This window comes from Platalea leucorodia (genome assembly GCF_965183815.1).
Source record: "Platalea leucorodia genome assembly, chromosome: 7".
Lineage (NCBI taxonomy): Eukaryota > Metazoa > Chordata > Aves > Pelecaniformes > Threskiornithidae > Platalea > Platalea leucorodia.
The window spans coordinates 40,198,382-40,211,158 of NC_138829.1; the positions used below are offsets into that span (position 1 = coordinate 40,198,382).

At 43.5% G+C, this 12,777-nt stretch overlaps 1 protein-coding gene across 1 annotated transcript in view; it reads right to left on the reverse strand.

Moving 5' to 3' along the window:
- The window catches only part of LOC309593093 (deubiquitinase DESI2-like), a gene marked incomplete at its 3' end in the record, with an annotated part of 56,747 nt that overhangs the window by 5,159 nt on the left and 38,811 nt on the right, over positions 1-12,777 (reverse strand). Inside the window, exon 5 of the mRNA XM_082317222.1 lies at positions 12,338-12,479. Within this exon, the coding sequence (XP_082173348.1) occupies positions 12,338-12,479 (142 nt within the window). The remainder of the gene's footprint in view (positions 1-12,337; positions 12,480-12,777) is intronic.

A 12,777-nucleotide genomic window follows, 5' to 3' on the forward strand; every position in this document is an offset into this window, starting at 1 on the left:
TGCAGGCCGTGCTAGGGCAGCCAAAACCCATATGTAGAAAGAGAAGCATGACAACACGATGAAATTAGTATTTGGACACATCTGGAATAACCCATTAACCCAATATACAGGGACATCCTTTACCACCTTGCAAAAACTAAACTGGTAGTGTAACTGCCCAGTGCTGGCAGAGCTAAGGGAGTCTGAGTGCATCAGCGAGGAGCATACCTCTAGCTCTGCACTCCCGATCGGCTGCTGCACATGGTGTATACACTGGAAATAACATTCCTGAAAGAGAATGGACATACAGCCTTCCCAACACACCTGAAAGCACAGTCTCGCCTTGCTAGGATCAATTGTTTGAAACAGATTTACTGTATAGTTACTGTGTAAAAACGACAATTTCTACTCTAGGGAATATAACTAGCCTGTGGGGATCAACAGAATAGATGAGGGGAGCCACTTCACTGGGCTGTGAAGCTGCATGCAGCACGCATTCAGCAGAGCCAGGAATGGCCTGCATCTTGCAGAGGAAAGGGTACAGCTGAGAAACTGTAGATGAGCCTGAATGAGCTCTGTAATGAGGCTGCTTTCTGGGAGGTAGCATCCCGAGTCAAAGGCAGGAAGGAAAAAATCTTTTAAATGAATTTAAGCAACTGTCTAAAATGCCCCCATTCTCCTATGCAGTCTCTTCTTGTTCCACAGCAGGCAGGGCACTGCCACTCCTGTGGGTCCTCCCCAGGACTGCAGGCATTTCTCCTGTGTAAAGCAGATGAAGCATCTGCACCATCTCCCTGAGACCAGCCAGGAGAGAGGAAAAGGGAAAGCATTGAAAGGAGGGACTAATACCCACGGTCTTGCTCCCCTTGTGATGCTAGTGCGAACGTGTCAGTCACCTCTGTGGTCCTGTGACGGAAGGACAGAGCTGCCTCTATGCAGGAGTCTGCAAGCAGAGAGATGCCAAGAACAGAGATGATGGAGTAGATAGCTCTGGGTCAAACGAGACAGCTGGCTTATAGCACCTCAGCACTCACAGCACTGTTTCAGCTTCACTGGCCAGGCCACCAGAGGAGAAGCACAGTGGCTGCAAATGTGACATCTTGATGAACACATTCAGAGCTGAATTCTGAGTGTCATCACTGATTAGTTATGTACCAACACTGGAGTATGGCAATACCCTCTTTGAGCATGAAGTTCCTTGTAACCAGCACTTATACATACAGCCAGCAGCTGCAGGATGACAAGGTAGGCAGCAAGTGGCCTCATAACAGATGACCATTTTGGGAGTACTAAGTATAATTAAGTCTGGACTTGTTAGTGACATTTAAAATAATGACTCTCCCACCAAATGAATGAGCAACTGCAATTCATTCATATTATCATGATGGCGTGAAGAGGAACTGCCTTCTCCTAGCAGGTGCTGTTTCGAGACCAGTGGCTGAGAACAGCTGTCGCCTAATGGGATCATCCTTTCCGGTGTTACAGACATGCTGAACATGACCAGGCCAACCCATATGCACAGAGGGGTGGACATCAAGAACATCTATTTTTTCCTGAATGGCTAACCAAGAAAATCCCGTGTTTCAGTCTCAAGCCTTGTTTCCTAACATTTGTGAGCAGCAGGTTACTGCGGATGGAGATATGAGAAGAGAGAATACAGGAACTCATAGGAACAGGGAGAGACCTTCTGTCTGGCAGTGGTGGCAGGACTCCTAAGCAAAAGGTTCCAGTCTCTAAAGCCTATCAACGCACTTAGTTCATTTACACTGGTGACACTTTTCATTTATCAACAGGCAGCTGGGAAAAAGGACAGGGTTTTTCCTTGCCATCTTCATTCGTGGAAAGAAGGCATCTGTTCTCAGGCATTTGCACACACAAAGACTCAAAGGCTCCATGATGACTAAAGATGAATTCCCCAGATAGTGTGAACTAACTTAGCTCCAAGGTATTATGCTTATTTATAACAGATAAGGGTTTGGGGGTTGGTAAGACAGATGCAAAAAGCAGATAAAATAAAACAGATGATACGAAACACACATATTTACATCAGCCCCAGAGCGCTTTAGATTTTTTTAGTTTTTTCAAATTTACTCTTAAAATATCTTGACATTTAATCTTTTTGTCCAGATAGATCACATTAAAGGGAAAACCTGAAATAAGTGCAGAGGCACATGTGCTCAGCCCTTTTTCAACAATTGAAATGATGTGCTGAAAACTTGCCATTGAGGGGGGCTTGATTTCTGTGTCAAATTACTTGCCACCTCATACTATTCCCCTGCACAAGTAGATAGATAGGGGAAAGAGGATGAACTGAGAGCTGAAAGGTGCATATAAGAGTTATCCCACTAATCATTTTTGTTGGGCTAGAGGACTCATTTAGGATAGCAAGGCTAGAAAGGTTAATGATGGGAAAAGTAGTTTGTACTGTTATAGCAGCATTCATTCTAAGGAGTTCCCAAATACTTCACAGATTTCAACTAATACACAAGCTACACCTAGAAATCTCATTTTACTACTGCAGAGAAGCCACATCTGGAATGCAATATACCAATTTATTAACCACATGCAGTCAAAATTGTCCATACTTACAGGCAGAAACAAGGGAAAAAATGACATCCACCTGAAACCATGAGGATAATTTACGGGTGCAGGACGTCTTTATTAATAAGCTGCTTCTAAATGTATGTGGCAGTTAAAAAGCAGAAAACAAACACAGCCTGTTCCCCGTAGAGCTAACAACATTCGAAGGCTGATGCAGTGCAAGCAAGTCTTTCCATCAGCTTCAGTGAGGACTGGCTGAGGCGCCAGGAAATAAAGCTTTCCTAATGTTCTTTCATGCCCTGTGGTTGTTTTTTTGTTTCTTTGTTTGTTCATTTCCTTCTCTTCTTTCTGTCTGTTGGGAGCATTGTGTCCCCTGCCATTAACAGAATGGCACGTAGGCTTTTATGCAACAAAACACCTATCCCCTCCTCTACAACAGAGGCAGCTGAAAAACAATTCTTGACTAAGGAAAACATGGGTATTACTTGTCTCCTTAGGATCTGCTGAAGACTGGTTTATAAAAGCTTCTGCTGCTTTTGGCTGTGACTCAAATGCCACCTGAAGCTCCCCTCTCTGGTGTTTAATCCTTTCTCTCTGATAGCTTTCAGACTAAGAGCTTCCTAGTTTTTAATAACATTATGATGAGAACTCACGTGTGCCTGGGGATGGACCTGAAAAGCTTTAGGCTTGAATTATTCACTGATGATTAAAAAACTGCCCTCATTTGGTCCTTGATTCAGCAAACCTGCCTTTTTCAGAGAATTTACTGAAAGTCATGCTCCTCTAAGGAAAGCAGGATTCTCATGTAGGTTTGTTAAATGCTGTCAGCTTTGCCTTGGCTTAAAAAGGACAAGCGAATAGCCAGAGAGAAAAGAATATGCACTGGCTACCATCTCCTGTCACTTCAGCACAGCTCCACACCCTCTACCAGTAAAGTAAGATCCCTCTGTTCTACCAGAGCTCCAGCCACATTGACAAGGGACAACCAAGACAGCCGCACCATCAGGGGAGTATACATCAGACATAGCTTTAAAGCCAATCACAGAGATATCTTACACTGCCCTTCAGTGACGAGAAATGTGTATTTCCTGCTACCATGCTGATATGCAATGACAAAGCCTCTCTCTGCTACTATAAATGGGACAGATCTTTGCCAGTAATACAAGGAAAAGGGGAAAGAAGCCCCAGCACCCAGCCTAGATGTGATCCGCATGCAAGCAAGCCTGATTGATTGCACCAAGATCATCCCCTGCCTCCCAAGGAAATTCAGATTGTGTGGCTTCACCAAGCATTTCCATCCAATCTGGCATGCAGGTTTAATAATATCACTGTGGTGTCAGCATCAATAGTGGGTATGCTAGATGCCTACTTCAGTCCTCTGTAACCATCAGGTTGCAGGATTCACTGTGCAGACTCCATCTGTTAATCTTCAAGGTATTTCCCATTGGAGACCATCCTTTTAGGCTGATTTGAGAGAGTCCTGCTGACTTCAGGAGACTGGGAGCTATTTACGTCCCAGGTTGAGCATTGCAGTGCTGCAGCTCTAAGACTCTGGCTGCAAACCATTTGACTGTGACAGGGTCCGTAATCCCTGCCCTGTAGGAGCCAGCCTCATCTAGGATGCTAAATAATTTTCCAAGGCTGACCTAAGCCACCTCAGATGCTTAGGAGACTCTCTTCCCCTCCTGTGTCAACAAAGAATGAGCCAAGCTCACTTCATTAAGCCCCAGGCCTATTTTCCAAGGCCCCTTCAGCCCTAGAACAAGACCCCCAGTTCCCCAAAATATTTTTCTCCCTCTGGAAATTTCTGCAAATCCTACAACTTCAAAATGAGCTTCTAAAACTACAAGCACACGAATTCTGATTTAGGCCTCTGTCTTCTCCTGCTGAAATGTGTTATCTCTCTGTTTATGTAAATAATTAAATTAGTAGGATAGTTCCCACAGGAGAGGCTGAGGGACTCCCTGCTCCAGAACATCTTGTAGCTGATATTCAGGAGAATTTTTGCTGAAATATAGGAGAAAAGATAGATAAATCTTTAGTCCAACTTGCTCTCCCACACTTCAGCAAGCTTCTCTCTATCCAGGAATCTCTCCATTACTTGCTGATGAGTGTGTCTCACCAGCTAAAACTTCTGTTTGAACCCACAAAATGTCCTAGCAAAAGTTTTAAATAAAACTGTCAGATCCCTCTAAAAGGCTCTGCTTTTGATTATTTGGTTTACTCTGAAAATCCTAGTTCAGCTGTAATAATTAGTTCAAATTTTAGCCATTTACCCAGATGGCATCTCCGAGCACTGTCCCCTGGATCCAGTCCTTTGGATCAAGAAATGCTGAGCAACAAGGAAACAGATCCTTTAATATTTAATGGAATAAAGGGGTAAAAAATATCAATGGGTACAAAAGGAAGCTGGATAATGAGATACCAATCTGCTTTCCTCAAGGGTTTTTAATCCCTCAAATCTAAATGACCTTAAAGAGCCTTCTGAAGAATGGTCATGTGTGGATGTGAACCATCCACACCAATTTCAGAGTTGGTTCTAGTCTTTTTTAATAGCTTTCTCTGGGTATAAGAGAAAGTTATGATCACTTAGGAAGCAAATAAGGATGTTTAACAGTGCTTCACCATACCTCAAGTCATACAGCCAAATTCTGCTTTCAGTGACTCTAGGGGAATTCGTACCAGATCACTCAGGTGTTTCTGAGCCAGGTTTGTCCCAGGGGCTGCTGCAGGTTCTCTGACCATGCTCTTAGAGATCCAGACAGGTCCTACTAACACAGACTCAGCCTTCTCCTGCCTGCCTTCTCCTTTAAAAAAAAAAAAAAAAAGAAAGAGTAGGGTAAGGTAGTTTTAGAGCAGCTGCGAGACAGATAAATAACTCCAGGCTGCGAAACTGCTACAAAATACAGAGGGTTTTGACCTTTTCTGGTACTTAAGATAAATTACGCATATGAATCAGAAAGAAATCATTCCCCTTTCAAGAAGAGGGAGGAAAGACATGATAAAAGAATAAAACCTTCTGTCACTGCTGTCCTCAGGTAAAGTTCCACCATCAACAATTTTTAAGGTGAATCAAATCAGTGCCTCTCAATTAATTTCCTAATTATGACGAGCATCAACTTCATATCTTGTCAAAAGGGGCCATAAGACCCACTGACTATATTGCTATTCCACCACTGGTAAGGCTATTGGGGAATGAAAGGGGCTATCTTCCCTGGTGCTCAGAAGCCACACTTCTTTGATAATTATTTGTCATGTGTCCCATAGCAAGGTGCTGAAGAGTTTCCTTAAATAGGGATCATTCCAGTTGCTTGGCAGTAATCACACTGATGAAGGGAGAAGGAGTGGTTTCCTTGAGTCATTCCACTTATCTTCCAGTTCTGGTGCTGATTCAAAGGTGGCTTTCTCCCTTCCCACAGTGGTTTGCCCTTTTCTGAGACATGCTGTAGCACCTGTCATCACTCCGGTAAGAACACAGCTCCATAGCTTATCTTAGACAGGAAACTTCAGAAGCATGGAAAATTGCTGGTGGGAAGTCAAATGAGTCATCTTCTCTTTGTGAATGGGCTAAGCAGCAAAAGCTTTTTCAGAGTCTTTAAGCTGCAGTGACATGGTGTGATCCTTACACTCAGTACTGAGGAATATCGCCAGACTGGAGAAGAACCTGGAAGCAGAAAACCTTCATCCTCCCTCTGATCCTCTAGTTACTGATATCTTCTCTAAAAAAGCTGTCCTCAGGCACTGTACACTCACCATACGCCTACGCATCAGCAGGGCTTATATTCTTATATGCCCATATTTCAACCCTTGGCAGTCAACCTTTCTCCTTTACATGTGTTTGGAGGTACAAGCTGTGCCAAGCTTGCATTTTCCTTGCCTAGTATCTGCCTTCCACAAGCCCGAATTGTATTGCAGGGCAATCAAGTTGCAGGGCAATCATGAGCCATGCTCTCATGTTGAGAAGAGCCCTCTGACAGCAATTTCACAGTTCCCTGTATCTGCATGCACCTACCCTTATCTATGCCCAAAGAACAGTCTTGGTGACAAAGAGTGTGTGACTGCATGTCTTTCTTGGCACCTCATGGCATACCTCCTTGTAGCCCACTGCTGCAGTGACAAGTGCTCCTGCAAAGCAATGGCAGAGCTGGGACCTCAAACCTGCCGGTCCTTGCGGGGGAACTTACAGCCCAGGAATTAGTTTGAGTTTGGCTTTTCCCTGAAAGCACAAATGTATTCCTCTCCCTTTATATCTGCTTTACAGCAATTTGTAACTTCTGTCCTTTTGCTATCTCACATCATCTTGTTCTGAAAAATCACATCATCTTGTTCTGAAAAATCAGGAAATTCAACAAATCACATCGTGGAAAGAAGTAATTATTTTAGCCTTCCTTTTTGTTTTAAAAGGTTTTTCTAATGTTCAAAAGCCAATATTTTTTCCATCTGGCAGAGTTTAAATAGCCTCTTTCATCAGCCAGGGCAACTCATAAAGAACGTAAATATTTTGCAATTCCTTGAAGAGCCATTTGAACATATTGATGTCAGTATACATGGGGGATTGTTAGGAACACAGTGACTTAACAGATGATCAAACAGAAGGAAGAAGGACTTCACCCAATATTGATATGGTCCTAACTGAATTACCCACACATGCATAACCTTATCAGAATGCCAAATCCCTGCTCTGTGCCAGCAGCGTTACCTGACTGGAGTACTGACACGCAGAAAGGCACAGAAGCTCAGAACAGGATGGGAAGTTTGGGCTGTGCTACTGATGGCCTGACTGATTTTTCTTTGCAGAAATTGCAGGCATAAGTCCCCCAAAAGGGTTGCCCATCCTCCCGGACAGTTTCTTCAGAGAGGGTGGTACTGATACTGCTTGATTTTGGGGACTGTCAGCATAAACAACAGGAAATGAACAAGCTTCTTGTAGGCGAATTGCTAATCCCAGTTTGATGAACCTCTTCATTTTAACCCGCAAACAATTTGCTTAAGTGGTTTGTAAATATAGGTACCATGGGACCATGTTGCAGGAGTCAGAGTGGCTGAGGCAACCCTAACTAGATTTTCACTGCTTAGATCAAGGTTCCCTCACCTTCCCGCACTGACATAGATAGTGAGAGTAAAGGGAGACCACAAAGGTGTATTAAGTGGTGTGTGTACCAGCAGCCTTAAATTGAAGCTGGGCAAATGCACAGGGGATGCATCTGATTTCTCTCTCATGACTATCCACTAGGAAATTCTGCCCTGCTTTACATCAGAACTTTCTTCAAAACTAATTGAGATGTGCGGCACTTACTAGGCAGAGACTTATGCTCTCTGGTAGTTCCTGAATTCTTAAATAATCCAAAGTTCCCCGATGAAGAAGAATTTCCACAGGAAATCCACAGGAGGAGACTCCTGATCATGCAGCATGTTCACTGAATCGCTCACTGAGAAAGCTGCCATAAAATGGCACTGGAGAAGATGAAGTCTGAACTGCTGCTGCTGAACCCAGGGCATTCTCTGTTTTCTTTCCACAGGAGCTGCTTTGTGAGTAGACCCAGCCATGCCTCTTTGATCCAGTAGCTGCTCATTAGAAGTCCATAGGGAACTGGCAAAGCAGGGAGAGATCTAAGTCTTGAGCAAGTATTAATATGCTTGGCAGTCTGCAGTAGGGAGTAAGGAAAATTCAGAGCTAAGTGCCAATGAGGGCGTAACAAACCCCCTTGCACCTTATAAGTGAATGTGTGCAGGAAGATCAGAAGAGATGCATGGCATTGTAGGGAGAGGCTCAATGCCACTGCAGCAAGCAATTAGGCTGCACTGGCACTGCAAAGTGAGTTTTTTCAGAGGTAGATAGGTCAAAAGCATGCCCAGTGGTTAAGTAGAGCTTACCTGCCTGTGCTGGACTTGCTGTAGTCCAGGGATTTTTCAAGATGTATGGCCAAATGGCATAGTCATGAACATAGGTCTGGACATGCCCCTAACCATTAGCATTCCATCTGCATTGCCTGCTTAGACCACAAATTTTATAACTGTTAAAGATAACAGTTACCAGTTATCATGGTGGGACCTGAGGCATCATTGTATTAAACATGAATTTGACAGAAAAGTCATTCATAGACAGATATAGATGAAAGATTTCTGGATGGATGTTCTATTTGCTGAGAAAACACTGATAAAGGACAAGAAAACAAAACCTTTGAAAGTCAGGTCTGACTCCTGTGGCTTCAGCAGTCCTTCTGAGGACAAGGAACCTGGCTTACAGGTCCTGGCAATTGGACATGCGGCTGTTGTCTCACGGTGTGATCCTGAGAAAGCTGATCTGGGAGGGGGAGCCAGCCTTGTACCTCCTTCCCATTCCCTCTGCAGAATCGTGACCTCAACCAGCAGGACACGTGGCTGCGTCTGCCCTCAGTCCGTGTGACCAGATGGTATCTTCCCAACACATGGCCCAGCCACCCGCGCAACATCTGTATGGATACTAATTAGCAAGCCCACAGCCAGATGAGGAAATTAAGGTGGCCAAACACAGCTACCGAGCACATGGCCATACAGCCAAATCTCAAGGCCTGCCAGACGGATTTGTGCAAACACACATTAACTCATCACCACACAGCTATAAAGCTCTAGCTCTGGTTTTGCATGCTGACACAGAACAATACAAGCCATGAACCAGCTAATTAACCTTGGCAGATAAGAGCGCTGTCATCAAAAGATTTCAGAGCCCTTTTTAGAGACAGGAGATAACCCGGCATACACGGGGAGATACTTAGGCACAGAGCAGGGATGTGACTTGTCTGGCATTAATCAGGAGGCTCAGAACAACCATCTCCTGAACTCACCACACTGTTTATGCCCCTGGGCAGAAAGGCCTAAAGGGCTGTAGGGAGTGGAGCAGAGCTGGTCATTCCCTCTTTCATGCTAAAAATTAGCCTCTGCCCCCACCCCCTGCTGTGGTGAAAGGGCATTGCGTACTGATACCATCCCCTTTCAGCTGGGCTACAGCAACAGACAGACCAAGAATTCATGCTCGCTTAAAATCCTTGGCTGCCTTTTGTGGGCTGGAGTTAAATCCCAGTTCCAGTGAGCAATTTTATTCTGTTGAAAAAAATTTCTACATCTTTGGATACTTTTTCCAGCTTCTGGTCTTTAACTGCCACATAACATGGCCATGCATAAATACATGCTAATTATTATTATTGCTGCTTCACAGATGAAGATTCTGAAGGAAAGGGCAATACAAACCCTAAACAGACACGTCTCAGAATTGGTTTTAGGGCACGAATATCAGTTCTGGTTTCTGCCCTCTATAGTGACACATAGCTACACGGTCTTGAGAGCCACTCACATGTAGTCAGCACGTTCTGCACACTATAAGGCTGTACCTTATAGATCTATAAGGTAGGGTCTGGAGCTTTCTAATGTGATGGGGGTTTTTTTGTTTTAATGGGAACTAGCAAGAAAAAAAAGGCACTAAGGCTATAAAGTTAAGCAAGCATTCAGATGTTGGGAAATGAGAATAGAAACTTCCATTGCTTTCAGTTCAAGCAGGTTCTGTCCCAACAGATTTCAAGCAGTCTTTCCTCCAAGAGGTCAGAAGTATCCCAAGATAAGCTGTGCTACTTCTCACCCAGCTCCAAAACCACTGATTGCCAAATTACTGTGTTTACCAGAAAGGATGGAGATATCTGTCATGAGGTGGCCACATGTATTTCTCATGTTACTGACTGAGGCACATTGAATGGCTAGGACTTTTGTTTAGCATCTTAACACCAGCTATTTCTTTAAGAATTTCAGCTCTCATTTTCTGTATCTTGATGCTAGAGACCATCCAGGGCCTTCTGCTCCTGGGCCTGAAGTGCACCTCCTCTGGTTTTGCATTTGTAATACTTTAGAGAGGGGTGACAAACACAGGCATGTGTGAAGAGTAACAGCAACAAAAAAAATCCTGCTTGCCCATGAAGGGTTTATTTAAACTGACCTAAACCCTGAGTAAATTCTGCTTCTGGGAGCAGAAGTGTCATAACTAGCCATTTAGGCTTTTGTTTTATTATCAGGATAGGTTATGGGGCAGTGAATGAGCACACACAATCCACCAAGAAAGCTCTTGCAGGAAAATGTAACCCTAAATTCCACTCCTGTAAAGATGTTCACTGAAGGTGTAGTGAAAGCAAAATTTAAAATACCCTAGTAGTTTTTTTATTAAGATCTCTTATTTGACTTGGGTTTGGAAGGTTGGGCAAGGAAGAGGCAGTGAGGGTTCACTGATATGTAGCAGCAGAATCAAGGAAGAATGGCTTTGATCTTATGGCTTGGACATGAGACAGAAATTTTACATATCAAAGTATGTAATAAGCAATGACCTTATTTCACTGCTGGGGGTTTTCCAGCTTTAGCTAATAATCACACAGGTTTCTCCTGGGTTTCCTTCATAATTTTTAAACTTCCCTTTTTCTGTTGTAGTAATTTGATTTTTTTACTCCAAACCAGTAGCGTGGCTAACATTGATTTGATCACTGTACTCCTTGAAACTTCGTTCTCTGTACCAATACAATTCCTTTGGTTTTATGTGCTAACATTTACAGAAAGGACTCAGTCATTTTCTCTTTCTATAATTAGCAAGGATGAAACTGATTGATAGAGAACTGGTTTTACTAAGAGCCTAAGCAGGTCCCTCGCAAATGAATTGCTGATTCTCAGATTCACTAGGGTTTTTCTTACAAAATCATGCAGTATTTTTTCTACAGAATCTCATCTCACTCAGGATCTGTGATGGGCCTGTTTGGGGATGAATGGACACTTGCGGCAAAAGAGGTTATTGGCATAGGACTCTTGCCCCCTATGATGAAGAAAGGGGAGAGCTGTGTAATGAATGAGGATGGGGACCCCAGAAAGAGAAATGAAAGTTTCACTGTTAAAGCAGTTGAACTCTATTATGAAGAACAATATTCTCTCCTCGCCTTTGCCATAAACACCTATGGAAAGCACAGAAACAGCTTTTATGGAAGGTGACTTCCATTTTGTGCTTTTCATGTCTTTTTCTGGCACTGGGTCAAGATCCTGAATTCAGATTTACACAAGTGCTGAATACTCACACTTTAATTGAAATACACTTTAAACATCTCATCTGGAGGGTGAGGAGGAAGGCAGCTTCTCCCCGAAATAATCAGATCTTCAGGAATCGAAAATCAAATATGCCAAATTAGCCGAGAGTTGGGATAAATTTGTGCTTCTCTGTGCTTCAGTTCTCTCTGAAGAGAAATAATAGCTCTCTTATAATTCACAGTGGGTTTGTGAACATGAAAATGAATAAGCACCGAAGATGTCTATGAGAAAATCAATACTTTTTTTTAATTGCTCTTGGATGGTGCACATTAAATAAGGAAAAGGGACACCCACTTCCTAAATACTGCATATTTTTGTTTGCAGAACACTGATAATCCATTCTTATTCCTTTGCAGATCATGTAGGGTTATTTGTGCTTGTTATTAAAATGATGCACATATGCATGCTAGCCAGGTCTGCCCTTCCAATTCTTGCACAGCGCCTATTCAGTGAACCAAAATGCAGGCAATCCTAATTTCCCACACAGTTTAGACCAAGCATGTGATAAATCTGCTGCATCTGCACCTCCTGATCTCATCCCTTTCAACAGCAAAGGGCTTCCAAAAATATTAAGGGCAGAGACAGAAGATGTGGCTACGGGCTCTGGCCTGGCAGGCTGTGCTGACCGCAGTTCCCTTTCTGCAAGCACTACTACAGGTCTGAAGCAGCAAAAAAATACAAAAAAATATTTAAAAAAAGGAAAAAAAGAAAAAAAGCTAGCTGTGCCCACCTCAGCCAGAGCAGCAGAGAAGTGATTACAGTTCTTGTGCATCAGGTGGTATGCGTTTCCTTTGTACTCCTTGCCCAGCTCTTCCATGATCTTATCCACGTCCTCTTCTGTGAAGTCTGTAGTGCCCAAGGCAATGGATTCTCTAGTTAAAAACAAAACACGCAACAGGAAACATGGAAAGATAGAGTGAAGCGAGTGATACATACCCAGGGAAAAGGAAAGGATCAGACATTGGCAAGAAGGACAGGCTTAAAACGTGGACGTGCATGTCTGGGGCTATCGGAGACTCTTGCTGACAAAATGGCACAGTAATATCCCCAGCTTATCCACAAAGCAGGTTATAGCACAGGCAACAGCCCCGAGAGCTTCCTGCTCACCCCTAAGGAAGTATCAGCTCTGGGGGTCTGCTCCCACTCTGCCCGTCACCCCTCAATAGAAAC